Source organism: Balaenoptera borealis, assembly GCF_965194805.1.
Source record: "Balaenoptera borealis genome assembly, chromosome: 11".
In the NCBI taxonomy this organism is placed as follows: domain Eukaryota; kingdom Metazoa; phylum Chordata; class Mammalia; order Artiodactyla; family Balaenopteridae; genus Balaenoptera; species Balaenoptera borealis.
The window spans coordinates 49,938,199-49,958,301 of NC_138868.1; the positions used below are offsets into that span (position 1 = coordinate 49,938,199).

General features: G+C 41.8%; 1 protein-coding gene across 2 annotated transcripts; it reads right to left on the bottom strand.

The window, feature by feature from the left end:
• Nucleotides 1-36: 36 nt before the first annotated feature.
• On the bottom strand, nucleotides 37-18,772 carry LOC309605048 (tripartite motif-containing protein 6-like). 2 transcript variants are annotated; one of them, XM_082340339.1, is made up of 8 exons: nucleotides 16,962-18,772; nucleotides 8,562-9,051; nucleotides 7,973-8,068; nucleotides 7,073-7,303; nucleotides 4,218-4,240; nucleotides 2,411-2,511; nucleotides 2,099-2,125; nucleotides 37-1,885 (listed from the first exon to the last, which is right to left on the bottom strand). In XM_082340339.1, the coding sequence occupies exons 2-8, from the start codon at nucleotides 8,982-8,984 to the stop codon at nucleotides 1,323-1,325; spliced, it is 1,464 nt and encodes a 487-aa protein (XP_082196465.1). In that variant the 5' UTR covers nucleotides 8,985-9,051; nucleotides 16,962-18,772; the 3' UTR covers nucleotides 37-1,322. The 2 variants fall into 2 exon arrangements, with proteins under 2 accessions (XP_082196465.1, XP_082196466.1); XM_082340340.1 differs by having other exon boundaries at nucleotides 17,036-17,200.
• Nucleotides 18,773-20,103: the final 1,331 nt, after the last annotated feature.

Consider the following 20,103-nt stretch of genomic DNA (forward strand, 5'->3'; position numbering starts at 1 on the left):
ATTTTACATTATATTTTGAACTAATTCTTCAAAATTTGGTGTGTATTTTATATGTACGGCACATCTCAATTCAGACTAGGCATGTCTGAAGTGTTCAACAGCCACCAGAACCCCTTGGCTATCATAGTGGACAGCCAGATCTTGATATTCAACTCCTTGATATTCATTCCATCCTTACAGCCCCCTCATCATAATTTCTTTTACAGTTAGCTCAAAAAGCATATAGCATCCCTCTCCCAAAGGCAAAGCGCTCACGCACAAGCTGTTCATGTTTGATCATAAAGAGAAGGAGGTATGGAGAAACTAGAAGAAATCATTCTCTTCCTAAAAGTGCTTCATATTGATTATTTTCTTTTTACATTTTCCTCCCATTCTGACAGAAAAATCTGTATTGGGTTGAGCACTTTCCTCTTCTCCCCTGTTTTTACTTCAGTGTGTTTAATTTTTTTCAATCACTACCTTAGATTTTTAAGATCCATGAAGTTTGTAGTAAAAATTGAAGTTAGAATCTTTTTTTAAAATTGAATTTAAAGCCACCCAAATTAACATTATAATGGATTTTAGCACTCAATCCTATATATACTTACACAAAAAAAACAGCAATTTCTTTGCCCACGTATTGCATTTTACAAAACCTGACAACGATGTTACAAGAATGTAAAATTACAGGTCAATTTCTTTCATAAACAGAGATAAAAACAAAACCTAAACAACGTATAAGCAAAAACAAATCCAGTATTGCATATGAAGAATAATAGTGGTTTATTCCAGAAATCTGTGTTAGATTTAAAAATGGAAATAAATCAATGTATTCCAAGAACAGAATAAAAATGACGTGTGATTATCTTAATAATTACAGCGATCATATATGTTGAAATTCAACTTTCCACTCAGTACAAAAACTGACATCAAATTAATAAAAGAGAATTTCCTAAATTTGATTCCATATATCAACAAAGAAAAATCTCCACCAAATACCATGCTTAATGGTAAAATGTTGAGGGAACAGTTCTGAGCTTTCTGAGATGCTCTTCCCAGGTTATAATCCTCAAATTTGGCTCGAATAAAATTTTCCAATTCTTTCTTTAAAAAAAATAAAAAAGGAAAAATGTTGACAGCTACCCCTCACCCATCTCAAGATCTGTAATTAATCTGTCAAGGATGTTCAGTCACCACTGGGTCACTCAACTCTAGCACTGAGTAAATGTTCAACAGGAAAGGAGTGAGAACACAGGAAAATAGGAGGTAAGAAAGGAGAAACTGAGATGCAGAAGAGCCTTGGAGTAGAGGGTATGGCTCAGATGGTGGGAACAGCAGGAAGTTCAAGAGCTTGGGCGACGCAGGGTCATCGGGACTGCACAGTTGCAAGGATTAAAATACGGACAAAGGGTGGTAGGAAAGTAATACTTAGAGAAGGTGTAGATGGGGAAGCCGTGGTTGGTGACATTGTAAAAGGAGACCGTGCCGGCCTCATAGTCTAAGAACACCCCAATTCGGCGAGGGGGCACCATCATGGAGAGGAGCAAGGAGGTGGACGATTCCTCGTAGGCTCTGTATTCGTGCTTATGATGTAACCCAATCACCCAGTATCCACTTTGAGGCTGGTATCGGGAGTAAACGTTCCGATTGTTCGCAAACTGGTTGAAAGATAACGTAGGTCCCATTGAATCACTGCACACCCCCAGGATCCAGTCAGTCTTCTTGGCCACGTCCACCTCCCAGTAATGCTTTCCTGAGGAGAAGTGCCGAGAGCCCAGGACACCACAGCCATAATGCTCTTCCAGATGAGACCCAGACAGCTGAGTGCCCACAAATCTCACCTGCCTCCGGTTCTTGGACAGGACAAGATTTAAATTAGCTGTGTGTGGATTCAGAGTCACGTCCACTGTGGGAGAAAGGTACAGCATCAGCAGATGAGAATGGGTATGTGGGTCTTATGGCTCTGAGAAGAGGAAGCGCAGGATATGGGTGGGAGGAATTGGAGCAGGTGGTGGGGGGCTGAGGGGAAACAGCAATACCTCATACCTGAGAGTGTGTGTGGGTATGTCTGGCAAGGATAAGAACATGTCAGCTCAAAGAGGCCACAGTTTCTACTCACCCCAGTAGCTCTGGACATCTGTCAGCTCTGTAATGATAAAGAGTCAATCACATTATATAGAACCATCAGTCTCAGGTCTGCTGTCTCTCCCTTACCTGGCTGAGAGGTGTGGCAGGGTATTCTATAAGGATGTGAACTGGCCATTTCATTCCCCCTTCAGTATGACCTGCATCTTCTTCAGCACATTGTGTCCCTCCCTCTCTGATCTCTCTCTCTGACACTATTCCCAAATACCAACCATACCCTTCATTCTTTTTATTTCCTATACTACCATGATCCCTCATCCAAACGCTGTTCCCTGAAACTCCTCACCTCTAAACACTCGCAGCATCTTTTTCAGATCTGGGGCTCGAAACATACTCTGCAGCTTGGTGGGGAGAGCTTCTGGCTTCTTCAGGGTCCAGAACTCACTCCTAGAGAGAACAGACACTATGAATCTTCAACACTGCTAACCTTGGGTGTCTCTAGCACCTGTCTCCTTCATCTCCCAGGCCCACTGGTGAACTTCAACACTCTTTCTTGAAGAAAATTAGCATCATTCTGCAAAGACCTCTGGCATAGGAGCCAGAAGAACTGGACTAAAAACTAGCTTCTCACCATCTGTGTACACACTGATAAGATTTTCATTCTATTTTTATTGGCCGTGTAGTATCTCTCTCTCTCTCTGTATATATATATATATATATATATATATATATATATATATATATATATATATGCCACATCTTCTTTATCTGTTCATCTGTTGAGGGACACTTAGGTCACTTCCACATCTTGGCTATCATAAATAGTGCTGCGATGAATACTGGGGTGAATATATCTTTTGTACAGAACAGGGAATATAGCCAATATTTTATAATAACTTTAAATGGAGTATAATCTATAAAAGTATTGAATCACTATGTTGTACACCTGAAACTAATATACTCTTGCAAATCAACTATATATACATCAATTTAAAAAAAAGTTAATAGGATTTATCTCTCAAAGCCTCATTTTTGTTTCTTTGTTTGGTTTGTTGTTGTTTTGTAAAATACAATAATTTTCCCTTCTTTCTCTGCATCCTAGAGACTGTATAATATTAAATAAAATAATGGCTGGGAAATCCTTTGCTACCTCTAAAAAAGATACAAAATACTTAAAATGTCAGCGCCCTCTTAGAGGGTCTACAGGTATCTGTGTTGACAGGCAGGACATCAGGACCTGCTGCTAGGGCTTTCAGAGTATCAGGTGAAGGGCTCCCTTAGAAGAGTCTGTGATTTAGGTCTCAAGGTCTTGCAGAGGCCTAGGGAGAAAGACCTTCAGAACAGCCTCTTAGGATTCTCGGTCTCTGGGAATGTTACACCAGTTGGAGAAAGGAAACGTCCTCACCTCCAAACTGAGAATAAAGACTTCCAAAGGGACAAGAGGCTCCATAGGTCATGTGTTCGTGAGGCGCTTCAAGGTACCAGATACGTGGTCTACTTTAGGGGTCACCTTGATGAATGAAATTCTAGAGTAGGTGATAGAGAAGAGAACATGTTTTTGTTCCAGGGCCAAAGCCACTCTTTTCAAGACCTCAGGTCTATGTTTTTACTGGAATTAAGAAAAATGGAAGTCTGAGGAGAACTAGGTAGCAAGGCATGGTCTGTTCCAAAGCCAAGGGGGAAAGGGAAATTTAAGCAGCTGTCCCAAGAGCTGATTTCTGGACCTTGGAAAAAAAAGCAAATGGGAAATTTCCCTCTGATAAAGTATGTGGGCAAAGAAAATCCCTGTGTATTTTGAGGTAGCTATGAACTACTAGAATCAAGACTGGAAAGCAGGTACAGAGGTTTGTGGAAAAGGAGTTCCCTCACGAGGTACGTGGGGAGTCAGTGATATGGTAATCCTTGATTCTTAAGAACACTACTGTCCCAATTTGTGACCTTCTGCCGCTCAAATTCTCCTACCATAGAAACCAAGTCATTCCCTTTACTTTGGGGGACCCCAAATTCTCATGAAAAGCAACTCAAGACACCACAGTCCTAAATCTTCCCTGCTTTGTGATTTTTGTTTTCCTTTCCCACTGACCACAAGATAACTCTATGGGTACAGGAATCTTTTGTCAACCCAAGGGAACCACGTCATGTTCTACACATACCTTTTTGCGACATCACTCACATCCTAGGAAAGAAAGAGACAGGTTAAGTCAAGGGTAATAGGCCTTGTCCTCTACTACAGCCTCATCCATGTCCCTCATCCCATTCCCACCACCCCATGATGATAGAGCTAGAGATGATCCAATATGGAGGCCACAAAGTAGAGATAAGAACTCAAAGCAGACTCTCCCTGAGACCCTATGTAGGGATGTCAGGAAATGATTCACTTCATTCATTAGTACCTTTATTTTTACAACAGAGTGTGTGTGCGTGTGTGTGTGTGTGTGTGTGGTGTTATATATGTACCTCATCTTTTATTTGCCAGGCACTGTGCCTGCTTCTAGATGCTCTCATATGACTAAGTCCTAATTTCTGTCCTCGAGATGCTCACATTCTGGTTGCTGAGGACACAAGGGCCATAAATGTGGTTGTTTCTCAAATTCCACCTCCCCTAACCCTCTATGCTACCTTTGCTGACTTTGCGTATTTTTCTTGATTTCAACACACACATGTGTTGATGATTCCTAAATCTGTACTTCTGCTTACATCTCTTTTATATACCCCAGCACATAAGCCACGGGCACCACAAATTCAAGATATCTGAAAGAAAACTTCCCTTTCCTGCAACCATGAGGTCTCTTCTGTTATCTTCCATCTTCCTCAATGATCCCACCATCCAGTCACCAAATGTAGACAAAGTACTGTCCTAAGAACTACCTGCCATCCCATCTTAGACCAAGCCAGTGCATTTCACACCCTTACTGTTCTTTACCATCATCACTGCCACTGCCCGCCTCAGTTGAGTAGAATTATCTCATGGCCTCCGAATTGGTCTTCCTAACTTCTGCTCTATACACCTCAATGCAGCAGAAGAAAAGGCCAATGGTTTGATCTATGTAACACAGGAATAACTATTTTCATGGTATTGGAGCTATTTTTGGTTGTATTTGACAAAAACACAACTCAAACTGGCTTGCATATGTAAAGTGGTAGAGGTGGATCCAGGATTGTAGCAATCTTAAGGCCTACTTGTAATAAGGAACTCAAATGATCAAATCAGGGTGACACTTCATGCCTCTTCCTCTTAGCTTTATTTTCAGGGTTCACATTTTGAAACTTGAAAGCTGCAGGCTTGTATCCAGCTGTCAAATCTTAATGGGTAACAATGTCAAACAGATATGGAAAAGAGAAGGAGGAAGTGTCTGTGATGGGCAAGTTCTGGAAAAATTGACTGTGAGGTAACACTCTAGTTAAAATGACCATTGGGCAGTCATACTAACTAGTGGGTAGAAGAGTCTAGACAGGTGCCTGGACTAGGTATTATATAAATTGATGATCTATTTGCACCTATGAAGCAATTTTTCCAGTTTGAAGAGACTTGTAAAGGGGCTAGAACAAGTGGGGGAAGGAGCAAGCATTAGGGCAACCCAACATCAAAGATGAAGAAAAAAGCAAGAAGAATAAACTGAAGACGTGAAACCAGAAGTAGTGAATGAGGAAAAGCTCCAACAGGTGGAAAATAACTACCCCATGACCCCAGTACTAGGGCCCAAGTATAAGTAAAGAAATTATTATTCCACCAGGAAAGGGAGCAAGAGGAAAGCAAGAAAGCAAACAGAAAATAAGGGAGAGCCTGAAGGTTCCAGAATGTCACAAGGTACATCCTGCTTCAACTTAATAGTCACACTATTCACTCTATGAAGCCAACAGCTGCTCAGATTTCAACCTCAGTTCAAATCTCTCCATCAAATCTCTTTGGATTTGACAGCTTGCACCCTCCCAATCCACATACACACACAGACCAGAGCTCATTGTTTGTGCCTCAAAAGTCCTGTTCAGGGGCTTCCCTGGTGGCGCAGTGGTTGAGAATCTGCCTGCCAGTGCAGGGGACACGGGTTTGAGCCCTGGTCTGGGAGGATCCCACATGCCGCGGAGCAACTGGGCCCGTGAGCCACAACTGCTGAGCCTGCGCGTCTGGAGCCTGTGCTCCGCAACAGGAGAGGCCGCGACAGTGAGAGGCCCGCGCATCGCGATGAAGAGTGGCCCCCACTTGCCGCAGCTGGAGAGAGCCCTCGCACAGAAACTAAGACCCAACACAGCCATAAATAAATAAAAATTAAAAAAAAAAAAAAAAAAAAAAGTCCTGTTCAAACTTCTATTACAACATGTTCAATGATTCTGATCCTCTAGAAATCCTCTGATTTCTAGAGGAGAAAGTGAAGCAAAGAAGGGCTGGTAATTACATAAAAAATCTCTAAGTACTTGAGTTTGGTATGTGTTTGCCTGTGACTAAGCTGAGTGAAAAGAACCTGACCAATCCCAACACGGCATCAGAGACAACAGGTACCTAATGGCCAGTGATTCTCAACAGGGGGCGGGAGGATAAGTTCTCCCCAGGGTCACTTGGCAATGCCTGGAGGGTTTTTCTGTTGTCACAGCTAGTGGGAGGCTACTGGCATCTAGAGGGTAGAGGCCAGGGGTGCTGCTAAACATCCTACAATGCACCGGGCAGCCCCTCACAGCAAAGAATTTTCTAGCCCAAAAGGTCAATAGTACCAAGATTGAGAAATGCTGCAGTAAAACATCACTCGATCTTTTACATTGTATCAAATGAACTTTTGGACTATCCTTTATACATAAGAAATAAAAATGAGACATTCCTTTAGCATTTGTACTTTTAATTATCCTACGCTTTATCCATGAACTTTGAACTGTTTAATAGGGAAGAGGCACTACAGGGTCAAAGGAAATTTTTTTCTTTCCCCCACCAAGATAAGGAGTCCCACCTCAGAAGGGAAGGAAAGTTAGTCTCTCTTTGCCTTGACTGTCAGACCTCGGGCTCCTTTGCGATTCCTACCTGCAGCAGCTCCGTTGTTGACCCCTGACACCGGTGCTCCAGGTCTGAGATGAGCTCTCTCAGGGACTGGCTCTGCTGCATCAGCTCGCCCTCGGCTTCTGCTATGATGTTCAGCCCCTTCCTCTCCTCCTCCTCCAGCTTCTTCAGCTGCCGCTTCTCCTCTCTGTCCAGGATGCTCCTCAACTGATCAAACTGCTTCTGGATCTTGTGTCTCTCAGGTTCCATCTGACTCTTCAGGAACATGGAAGAGAAAGAGGCTGCTAGTCTGCAGAGCTGAGGGTCTCCTGTATAAGGGGTTGGGGAGGCAGGCTCTGCACTGCTTTCCTGGTGGGTCTCAGTGGGGGGGGGGATGAGCAAATGGGGGAGTAAGTCCTGCAGAACCTGCCCTTTTCTCCTATTCTCCCTTCAGCTCTTCCCAGACCATTGGCCCCAGGCTGTCTTATCTAGGCTTCTGAGATAGAGACTTTGACTCCTAGGTGAGATTTAGATTCCAAGCAGCCTCTCTGGCCTCTCAGGACTCACCATCAGCCTCCCCTTCCAGTTTTCAATATTGAGATCGGCCTGTGCCTGACCTATTTTTCCAACTTTCAGAGCTCGAAACTATAGAACAAGGTCCAGAATCAGGAATTAAGGGCTGCCAATGGCCATGGTTCCTCTCCCATGATTGTCTTCAAAAACCTAGATTCCCTTTGATATGTTCATTTTCTAACTTCCCCTTCTCTCTCCCTGGCTCTGCACCAAGAACAATGCCCTTGTTTGGAAGGGTTGCAGTGAAGGACGAGGCAAAGGGAAGCTTCTAGCTACATCAGGGAACAGACAGAACTAGGTCCCCTTTGCCCTCGGCTCCCATGCCCTGCCCTGATCGCCGTCCCAGGACACCTTCAGAGGAATCTCTCTTACCTTCCAGGATGCCCTCTTCTCTCTGATAACAGCTGTTAGTTTCTCAGCTTCCTGCTGCTCTTGCCTCAGCTTCTTCAGAGACTCCTGGAACTTCTCCTGGAAGAAACACATCAAGTCAAGCAGGATCAAGTGTCAAATCGTTTCAGTGCGGAGACATGGAATGAACGGGGGAGAGATTATTACGCTGACCTCAGGAGATGCCTGTCCTGGAATGAAACACTGAGAAGGTCAAAGTTATCTTTTATGAACAGGGGATAGAAACCACTGGGAATAGGCTGATTCTCTTTTCTCCAGAGAGAACCTGACCATGAACCACTTTAAGTCCTTCACTCTCACTGCCAACATATCCCCTGAACTCAATCTGCTCCGCCCCCTACTGGCCCCGAGCAGCGTCCTCTACTCATGCAGAGCCAATCATGAGCAGCGAGAAAGAGCTAAAGTCTCTGCTCTTGGCCAGAGGGGCTTTTTCTAGGTTCATCCTCTACATAAATAGGCGGACTACAAAGAAATTAGATTAGAGCACAAAGAAAAGTTAATAATCTACCAAGGAGTCTGTTCCCACCTGCCTTCCCTCCATCTGGGCTCCCACCTGGTACTCCTTGGCAACCTCCTCCATGAGGAACGTGTGGTGACCACGGTGCTCCTGGGACCTCTCGCACAGCCAGCAAATGAGCTTCCCATCCTCCTTACAGAAGAGCTGGAGTTTCTCTCCATGGTGCACACAAAGAATCACCTTCAGCTGCTTCCCCAAGCCCAACACCACCTCCCTGAGCCTCTCCGCTATGTTGGCCAGGTGCCGATTGGGCCGCAGGTTCCCAGGCTGGTAGCTGGTCTGGCACACAGGACAGCTGCTCTCTTCTTCTTGGCCAATACCCAACTCCTTGCTATTCCCCGTGATGCAGGCTTGGCAGAAGCTGTGTCCACAGTCTATGCTCAGGGGTTCTGTCAGGAGCTCCAGGCAGATGGGGCAGGTCACTTCATCCTGGATGTCCACCAGGACTGCTGAAGTCATTGTAGCCACTCTCCTGGCTCCTGCCTGCCCAGTCCTGGCTTCTAAGGTGTTTCTTGTGTATAGAATCCTGGGTAGATGGCCAAAAAGAAAGGGTTCAGGGTAAGAAATGAGGCAGACAAAGGCAGGCTGACTGTTCTGGATAAACAGGTCAGGCACCTGGGGTAACAAGAGCTTCTCATTCTAACTTCAAACATGTTCTTTGCCCCTGCTCACATTAGACAGCAATTTGCACTCTCATTAGAGCAATGCTCACAGTTTCCTTTTACTCCTACTGGATGAAGGGATAATGATGTGCTGGAGAGAAGTGGCCTTGGATAGGCCACTGTCTGTTTAACCTTTTCTCAGCCCACCAAAACACAACCTCAATGTTCAAAGCACCAGAACATGCTGCTGCCTCAGGATTCTTGCACTTGCTGTTCCTGCTGCAAGGAAGCCCCTTCACCCTGGTATCTGCATGACTCTCTGACTTCAACTCTCTCCTTACATGTTTTATCAGAAGAGTTTGCTCTGTCAAGCCTAGCTAAGGCATGGCCACCCACACCATCACTCTCAATATACTTACCTGCTTGATTTTCCTTCTTATCAATCACCACCTAATATGGATCTTTAATTGCCTGAATCCTCCCACTGGAATATAAGCTCCATGAGATCAGAGACTGCTTTTGTTCATTATTGAACTAGCTCAGTGTCCAACACACAGGTCCTCAACTTTTGATGAAGAAAACTCTAGAACCTCCTCATCCCTCCATAGATGATAAGACCTTTCTCATGAGCTCCTTCGCCTCTCTTTCACATGGTGCTGGCATTGCTCTCCAGGATCTAATCTCCAAGATCAAAAGTATCATTTATTGTGACGACACGACTACCTTCTAACAGCTCTTTACAGAGCCCTTTCATCTCTCATGGTCACCTTCCCAGAAAGACCCAAAGACACAAAAATGACCACAATAAGGTGATGTTATATCTTTACAATTAACACTTGTGTAACCAGTTGTGATTTAGAAATCATATTCCCCTGTTTTCTTTATCTCTCATAGGAAAACTCTGAATAAATAAGAGTATTTTTAGCCTCTTGATAAAGAGAGACAGTAAGTGACTTTATAAAATCACACATCTTATAAAATCGTAGATGTGTTCTAATAAGAACTTGCTGTATAAAAAAATAAATAAAATAAAATTCAAAAAAAATTATGCTTCGAGGTAGGGTCAGTATACCCATTTTACAGGTAAAGAAACCTGGACATGGAGGTTGAATCAGCTCTCCTGTGAACTGAGAGTGAAAGGGGTGGCCCAAAGAAAACCAAGAGACTTGTGAGAAGAGAAGGGACAGTGGGGCAGGTGAAACAATGGATGTTTACTATGTCTACTAGTTGTCCCTCAGCTCCCGCACCTGATTCATTCTGTCTGGTATTATGGTTAGATGTTTTCATGTGTATCTACCCTCGGATTGAGAGCCCCTGAGAACTATGTATCTGGACTATGTATTTGTTATCACTGTATCTCCTGGAGGACGCAGGACAATCCTCCGAATGTAGTATATGCTCAATAAATGTTTATTGACATTATTGTTTCATTAAACTAGTTTAAACCAGAAAAAAATAAATAAATAAACGTAGAGTTGGCAAAACCTATCATGTCCAGAGTCCTAGTTCAAAGCTCTGTCCTCAAGCCTCATAACTTTAACCAAAGACAGTGGTGAAGGTGGTCAAAGTCAGGCACAGACCTGGTGCTTTGGGAGAAGAGATTTCACCAGGCCTGTCCAAAACCCTGACAGGAGTCTTAAGGTGCCCGTGTGTGGGGGAGAGAGGGGACAGGTGGGAGAGTCAAGGCCACATATGTTCTAGCGAGAGTTCACAGAAAAAAGACCTGAGGCAGGGGTATGCAGGTGGAATGGTTGGGACAAAGAGGTCTTATAGCATTTGGGGAAAGTATTTCAGAATCGCTAATAGGAGAAAAGTATAAAAATGGAGGAAAAAGAGGAATGAAGTATCAATGCATGTTATAACAAGAGTGAGCCTTGAAAACATTATGCTAAGTGAGTGAAGTCAGATACAAAAGATTATACACTGTATAACTCCATTTACAGGAAATATCTAGAGTAGGCAAACCTATAGACATGGAAAGTAGGTTGTCAAGAGTTGGTGGGAGAGGGAATGGGAAATAACTGCTAATGAGTCTGGGGTCTCCTTTGGGGGTGATGAAAATATTCTGGAATTAGATAGTGGTGCTAGTTGAAAAACTTTGGATTTTTCCAAAAAAACGAATTGTATACCTTTAAAGGATGAATTTTATGGTCTGTGAACTATATCTCAATTAAAAAAAAATTTATGAGAGGAAAATAAGAGGGAGAGGCTATCTTGTGACTTCTGGTTCAGAGCTGTCCCAACTCCACAGCTTTTACACAAGGCATGCTGTGGGAGAGGATCTAAGAGTCAAGCACAGTGTATAGCTGGTATGGGGAGATAACGGTGAATGAAATATATACTCTACGAGGAGGTGTACCATTCAGACTTTGAGCAAGAAACACATCCATTTTTGAACACATAGCAAAGACAATCATCATTAATGCAAGCAAGTATATATGCATGCAGGTATTTGTTTCAAGGAACAGTGGAAGGTAGAAAATAATCAGAGACCATCTTCTGATCGCTTTTTATGTGAGGTAATGGCTGAACTCTTTACAGGTAGTATATTGATATAATCCAATCCCACAATAACTCTATCAGATACGTTTAATAACACCTATTTTACAAATGTGAAAAGTGAACTTCTTAAAAAGGTATTCAATTACCAAAGGTCTCAGAATGAATAAGTGACAAAGTAAAGGTTATAATCTAGTTTTATGCAAATCCAAACCTCAGGTTGTTGTCTGGTCCTTAAAGGAAGAGAATGTTTCCTTTATGCCCCCCACACCACCTGCAAGGGTGCTCAGGTCACAGAGTGGCTCAGCTTCTTTCTACCCACCTCCTGACTGGTGCTCGTCTCATTTTTTGGGCTGCACTGATTCAGCATGATCGTCCCCTTCTTCCTAGCATTTGAAGGCATCCTACAGCTCTTCCTAAGCTATGTGTAGGCTCCTTCTCCAGCCCTGTTCTGCTTCATTCCTGGTGGCACATCCCCAGGACTCAGGCTGCTTCCCTTGCCCTGGCAGGGTGAGGTGAGAAGAGAAGGCACTGACACTGGCGTAACACAGACACAGGTCTGAATCCTGAATTTATCTGTCTCTAGTTCTGGAACACTGGGGTAATTCCTGATCTGAGATGTGGTTTAATGTTTTGTGTATTGCCGATAACAAGTCCTCCCTTATAGCACGCTTGTGATAAATTATCTGAGCCAATGTGTAGAAAAGTCTCAATAAAAACTAGTTGTCACTACATTTATACTGTCATTGTGCTTCAGTCCTTCAGTGCTCTGCCCTCTTACCATGAGGAGAAGAGCCTCTTCAGTATTTTTTACCAGAAATAGGGATACAGCAGAGTCTGGGGGATGAATAGCTCTATATAAATATCTGTATAAGAATGAAGGCATCACTTTCTCACCCCCTTTCATATCTTCTTCCTTGTTTTGGACCTAGGAGAAAAATCCACTACCTCAATTCGTCACAAGATTTAATAAGATGGCATTTAAGGACAATGTGAGAACGCTGGACCTCACCCAGTAGTTTCTGTGTGCCTGGCATAAATAAGGGTCAGTTAAGAAAGCTAGTAGCTTCTCTGACAAGACAACTAAAGATGCTGGAACTAACCCTAACTTTATTTTTTGTCTGGGCTGAATTAATATGTATGTCCCCACTGAAAAACATCTTATTCTCATTCTTGAAAGTTTTCAGTCATTAAATTATATTACTGTTGTCTTAAATCACATAATTTTTTTTCTGAATTTTATTTTATTTATTTACTTTTTATACAGCAGGTTCTTATTAGTTATCTATTTTATACATATTAGTGTATATATGTCAATCTTAAATCACATAATTTTGTAAAGACATTTAAGATTACTTATTTATTTATTTTTACTATTCCAGAATTGAATTACTCATTGGAAGCCATATGCTCCGTTTGCCTAGCTGGAGTCTAGTTTGGGCCACCAAAGAAGAGCCAGTTGACAAATGCACTGCCTAGTTGGAGGCTCACTACCCCTGATCCCAGCTGTGACCCTTGTGTACAGGATGGGCCACAGGGTGACTGAGAGCAGATATAATTCCATAGTGTTTCTTTGGCCCCCTTGCAAAGGCAGATGTACACTGATGTACAGCTTGGTCAGTGTGGGCATAATTAAAGAACACAAGGTCTGTCAGCTAGGCAGCAGTAGGGAAGGGATGGGGTTAAACGAAGGTGTGCTTTGTTTTGCAGAAACTAACCATTAAGTTGCATAAAGTTCCAAACACCAGATGTTTCAAAAAGGTTACAGTGCATTCCAATCAACAAGCTATCACAGTATAAGCAAACAACCAAGCACCTGCTTGCTTGCAGTTTTTGGCAACCTAGAGAAACCCGTACTACATGGAAGATCATGCCTGCCCCTGAATGAACACGCATGTACCCCAGACATAAAACTTCCCTGATCCAGCTGTTCAGAAAAACAGTACTTTGAGAGCTATCTCCCTGTCTCCTTACTGGTCACAAGTAAGAAATGCTTCTACTTTAATCAAAAGTACTTGGTGTGTCCATTGGCTATGCACCCCGAGTGACGGACCATTGAGTCTAGTAACAGGTCCTGTAACTGTCACCAATTTTCCCCTCCTGAGTGCGTGGTAGGATAAAAAATATCAAATTGCCTCCCAGTAACAAGAAGCCCTTACAGGAGAAAGGGCCTGAGAAAGTGTCCCAGACTAAGAAAACAGTCTGTGAGATACAGCATAGATGAGCAGGGTGAGTACAGGGCATTGCTGGGGATCGAGTGAGCTGAAAACATGATCTCAATGAATATTACCAATCAAGAAAATGGATGTACTGATATATACAACAAAATAAATTTCAAAAGCACTATGCAAAGTGAAAGAAGCTAGACAGCAAGGATAAGTTGCTGTATGATTCCATTTATACGAAATACTAAAAAAGACAAAACACTACTATTTGAGATCAGATTAGTGGATACCAGGGCCCAGGGAGAGAAGGGGATGAATTGCAAAGGGACACAAAAAAATTTGGGGGGTGACAGAAATCCCCTATATATATCATGATAGTGCTGTTTGGACAACTATATACAAGTCAAAACTCACGGAATTGCATGCTTAAAATTGCTAACTTATTAAATGTAAATGATAACTCATTAGAGCTAACAAAAACAAAATAGAAGAAATGCAATGAGAATAACTGAGGCTTGGTTTTTTGATCTTCTAAGCACAAGTAATAACTGTGTTGTCAAATATGGTAGCCACAGGTGGCTACTGAGCACTTGAAATGTGGCTAGTTGGAAATGAGATGTTTTAAGTATAAAACACACACTGGATTTCAAAGATTTGGTAAGAAAAAATAATCTAAAACATTTCATTAATGGATTTTTTACATTGATTACATGTTCTAAATATATTTTGGAAGCATGGAGTTAAATATATTAAAATCAATTTCATCTGTTTCTTCTAACATTTTAATAAGGCCAATAGAAAAATTTAAATTATATATGTGGCTCTATTATATTTCTCTATTACTTTTCCATCTAATGCTCTGCTTGAGATATTCAAGGCAGAGAAAGAATCTTGAACAGAAAAGATTATGTAAGAGTTGATGTCTCTTGTTAAAGAGTATAAAGTTAAGGCTGGGAAAAGGAAGGCGGGGAACAGAGTCAGTTAACATTCAGTTAGAGAGGGTTTGCGTAGCCCTGCCCACATGCCAGCAGGGGCTTGACCACTAGCTACTCCTGATCGCAGCCTAGAGGACACAAGAAAAGCCAACAGAGTCCCTGACTAAGGCCACATCTCAAGAGCAGTGTGGGTGGCAGAAAGATAAGTCTGGCTGTGTGAGGAGTGCAGATACCAGACCTTAAGGGGAAGAAGCTTGAAGATCAAATTAGCAAATGAAAGAGGCCAGATTCACCACTAGTGCCAGTTAAATCAGAAGCAGATGCCAGAAAAAGGCCGTGTGGTCTGCTAACTAGCCTCAATGGCATCCAGTGGAGCTCTTTATGCAGAATCTCTAGGCCTCACCGAGACCAATTCAGTATCTGCGCTTTAATAAGATCTCAGGTAATTCGTATGCACATTAAGGCCTCAGAAGCATTGCCTTAAATACAGGAGCCTTCTTCCCACGTAAATGCAATTTAGGGTGCAAAATAGAAAAGGGGGAGGGTGGGTGGGGAAGGCCAAAGAATGGACTGATATGTAGATCTGAAGCATCTTTTAGAATGAAAGCTCACAATTAGATATTGAAAGGGCTTTCAGAATAACACTAGTCCAGGCTGGGGCTCAGACTGAAAGTTAGAAATAAAATGGGTGGGACTGCCCCCGAGCTGGGAGTTCTAGTGAAAACAGGGTAAAAATCTAAGCACGTGGCAACTACACTCATAAATGAGTTGAGATTGTGCTGAGGAAATAATTTTTTTTTACCCTTTTGCAGGAAGCACTCGATAAATATTTGATTTGGAACATAATTTACATTTTTTTTAAACTTCAAAAAATCACTACCTCATGCATTCAAAACTTATAATGATTTAATAACTTTCCAAATTCTTAAAATATTGTCCTGCACAGGTTTTCTTCTCCCTGAGTGTTAGATAATCCATTAACCGAGTGTCTTTTTTTAGGTTAGATAATAAAATTCTAATCATTTTTTTCTGCATTTGTGATATTCCACTTGTAATTCCTAATCGTTTAAACCCTGCTGTATTTTAACTTGTTGAGATGTCAGAAGGAGTCATAGTCTCCTTTATCATAGTGCATTTTTATGTATTTTATTCCCTACTCTATTGTTTCAAAAATTGTTTTGATTTTGCATTTTTTAAGGTAGGCATTGAGTTTGTCCATAATAATGACTTAATAATTTGAGTATTTACTATTTTTTCAGGCACTCTCCTGTGTGTTTAAACTTCTGCCTTACTTAAGCCTCACCAAAACTCTATAATATAAATATCACTCTGTCCATTTTATAGATGGAAGAAACTGAAGCTCAAAGAGCTCAAACAACAGGTGCGGGCTACGCAGCCAGCGTCTAAGTGTCAGAGGCAGAGTTGGAACCCAGGCACTCTGTTCGCAGCACCCACGCTCCTAACCACACATCTCTGTCTTCATTGATTGACAGATTAAATGTTGTTCCTGATCTCGCTGAGCTCATTCGCAGTGAGGATGAAAAGAGAAATTATCTGTATCATGAGCTCCTAAAGGGAAGGGACCCCATTTCTTTTACCGCCCTGTCACTTCAAGTGACAGTAAGTGGCCCAGCCACAGATGGCATACATCTCCAGGTGACCGGCACATGGAGGCTCCAGATGTAAGGCTCCATCATGTGGTCAAAGCTCCTCTGAGCAAACCAAGGAGTTTCACATAGATTCTGAGCAACTGAGAGCGCTCACTCCTTTGGTCTTTTTTCTTGAACTCAACCGCGCACGGCCCTGCTACCTAAGGTGAAACGCAGGGCTCTCGGGCCAGCCCGGCCTTTGCACAGACTGAATGCGGAAGGCTCATCTCCCAGCTCCCTCTGGGAGGAGTCAGGGCCTCCTGGGGCGGGGTGGGGATGGGGGGGGGGCGGTAGGATAAGCGGTGCTCACTTCCTGGAGCAGAAAGGCTGGAGATGGGGGGAAGGGTTGCTGACCTCTGGATCCACACCAGCCGCCGGGTCTGCCATCATTCCCTATCAAAACTTTCAGAGCTGCCTCCCCTACATCCTTCAGCTTCCAGAATCTGGGTTTCATTATCACTATCTTTACACAGGCTACTCCCAGCTCCAAAGGTGCCTCTTCCGTACTCTCTTCCTGAACTTGAGTCAACTCAAAACTGCAGAGGTCTCCCTCACCCTGCCTCCACCCGCGAACCTCCCAACCAACCTGTAGGGCGCGTCAACCTCTGAGTACTAGTGGGGACAGCGGTGGCTGGCCAGAAAACGGATTTGCTCACCAACCTGGAATCTGTATCTTGGATCAGAGCCGAGGATTTACAGCTGCCGCAGCTTCCACCAAAGCAGAAAGGCGCAGGGGGAAAGGGGCGGGGCGAGGGGGGAGGAGATGCTGCTGATTTGTCCAGCGCGGCGTTAGGACCTGCACTCCAGGGCCCCGTCCAGGGGCAAGAGAGCTGTGCCGCTTACCTGATGAGCTGAAAATTCTGAGGCCTTGGAGAACACCTGAAGGCCAGGGGTGGCATTGTAAATTGTCTTCACTTTAGCTTTCCGACCTCATGTCAGTGTTAATAACACTGAGAATACACCTGTACCCCATATTAAAATATCAATGAAAATGTCTGAATAAAAAACATCTAAAGTTATATGAGTAAGGAAAAATAACCACTTGGCATTATAATGGCATGTTTTGCAAAAAGATCATTAAAAGTTATCAATTTAAAATTACGAATATAATTTAAAATTACATTATAGATATAAGTTTATATCTGTGATTTTAATCTATATAACTGAGAGACTGTACATGTTTGTCCTTAGGTCCTTATGCATACAGGCAAAGCTTATAAAGCCCTGGGAACTATAACTATAGGGTTTCAATAGCACAGCAACTCTGAGAAGAAAAGGAAGGCTAAATTTCCTGCCTCAAGGAAATTGACCTGGTCTGGGAAGGTGAGCTGTGGGAGGAGGGCCTGGACCTCCAAGGGTGTCCAGATAAAAGTCAGGACAGAGGGCTGGGGGACCTAACGTAATATTTTCAGAGTTCATCTATGTTGTATCTTGTATGAGTACTTTGTTCCTTTGATGGCTGATAATACTCCATTGCATGGATTTTCCACATTTTGTTTATCCATTCATCAGTATTTTAGACATTTGGATTGTTTTTACTTTTTGGCTATTGTGAATAATGTGGCTATGAATTTTCTTGTACAAGTTTTTTTCTAAACATAGGCTTTTTATTTCTCTTGGGTGTATACCTAAGCATAGAATTGCTGGATCATGTATTTACTTTTTTGAGGATCTTCCAGACTATTTTCCAAAGTGATTGTACTGTTTTGCATTCCCACCAGCAGTATAAGAAGGGTTCCAATGTCTCCATATCTTTGCCAATACTTGTTATTATATGTGTTTTCTATTATAGTCATCTTACTGGTTGTGAAGTGATAGCTCATCGTTATTTTAATTTGCATTTGCCTAAGGACCAATGGTGTTTATCATCTTTTCATACACTTTACTATCCATTTGCATATCTTTTTTGAGAAAGGTCTATTTGGATCCTTTATCCATTTTTTAATTGCGTTATTTGTCTTTTTCTGAGATCTTTCTATATTCTAGATACAAGTCCTTTATGAATTCTGTGATTTGAAAATATCTTCTCCCATTCTAAGGGTTGTCTTTTCATTTTCTTGATTGCATCCTTTGAGGAACAAGTTTTTAATTGTGATGAAATCCAATCTTTTTGTCACTTGTACTTTTGATGTCATATCTATGAAGGCCTTGCCTGATCCAAAGTCATAAGGATTTACTCCTATATTTTTTTCTAAAAGTTTTATAATTTAGCTCTTACACTTAGATCTAGGATCTATTTTAAGTTCATTTTTACTGTGTGAGATAGAGGTTCAATTTTATTCTTTCAATTTTATTCTTTTGCATGTGGATATTCTTTTGTCTCAGGACCATATTCTTTCCTCATTGAATTGTCTTGACATTGTCAGGAAACCATCATTAAGGAATTGTGTGTGTGTGTGTGTGAAACAGAGAGAGAGATGGTAGGGGGCAGATGAGGAATGACATGTTTTGAATGTCTAAATGTTAAGTGAGAAAAGGTCACCTGGCAGCCCTGAGCAAGTTGAAGAGGTCTGGAGCTGACAAAAAATGCCTAAATCCAGGACGAGTAAATGGCTAGTTATTGCTTTTAGTATGGAGGCAAAGTTGCTTAACTAGATGCTACTGAATATAGATAGAAGAGAATTAATTTGTTAATAATTGGTTTTCTCTTCATGAGATTGGTGACAATGTGTAGGTGGGGATTAAGGATAAGTAACTCTAGATGCACAACCAGGTCTCTTACTCTCACATCTCAATGAAGGACATTAAGAAGAAAACGTATGTAAGTTAAGAGATGAAGAATACAAGTAAGAAGAGAAATGAGCTGAGCAAAGCAACTGTACTCCAATAAAAATTAATAAAATAATCTTAAAAAAATAAAAATAAAAAATAAATACAAAAAAAAATAAATAAAAAGAAATGTGAGCTGATGTTCAAGGGAGCACACTGAAGAAACTTATCTCTAGGGAAAGTTCCTTGAAGGAACAGAGCAAAAAGCCAAGGCAAAAGCTCAAGGGAGCCTTGGTATTAAAGAAGACCAGTATCTAGGTCTGGGAAGGAAAAGATTCAAAAGAAGGTTGGTATCTAGCACAAGAATTAGCTCAAAATTCATTTCATCAAAAGGTTTTTTAAACATGAGGATGAATAATCAAAGAGTTGGTAATCAATTCCATTCAATACAACTTGCATTTCTTTTCTGATTTGTATTTCTCTTAAGAGACCAGCTACTCCAAAATTCCAAGTCAAAAGTTACACTGCTGTTTTTAGAATATCTTTTTATCTTTCAAGTTCTCCTAACAAGTTTTCCTTGATCTTTCTTATTTCCTTCACCCCACCACACACTTTTGAACCCCTACTTTATTCAAGCCCGATCCACCCTCCCTCACCCCTTAAAGGTATCTTCATTTGCTTTTACAGATTCAATTTTTGCACTTAAAATTCAGCTTATCACAGAGAAGTTTGTGAAAGATGGAACATGGTCTTTACAAAGAAACTCTGAGAAACTCAATTTACATTTGTTTGCCTAAAATTAACTGGCAGATCAGGTACTGAATAGCTGTTGTTCTGTAATGTATCTGCTCATCTACTTTCCATCAATCAACAGCTATTCCATGACGTTCGATTTTATTCTTTTACAGGCAATGGAAAATGCAGTAATTTGTATTTTGGGTAGATCTGTTGGGTGACTGGGTAGTTGGAGGCTTGGAAGTGCACAATGCTGAAATCAGGGAGATCCATTCAATGACTAT

Bases quoted from the DNA above. Each gene is read 5' to 3' on its own strand.
- LOC309605048 (XM_082340339.1), bottom strand. From the start codon at position 8,984: ATGACTTCAGCAGTCCTGGTGGACATCCAGGATGAAGTGACCTGCCCC. The intron at 8,069-8,561 runs GTGGGAGCCCAG...TGTTTCTTCCAG, and splicing joins AGGTTGCCAAGGAGTACCAG to GAGAAGTTCCAGGAGTCTCT. The intron at 4,241-7,072 runs GTAGGAATCGCA...TTTCTTTCCTAG, and splicing joins CAACAACGGAGCTGCTGCAG to GATGTGAGTGATGTCGCAAA.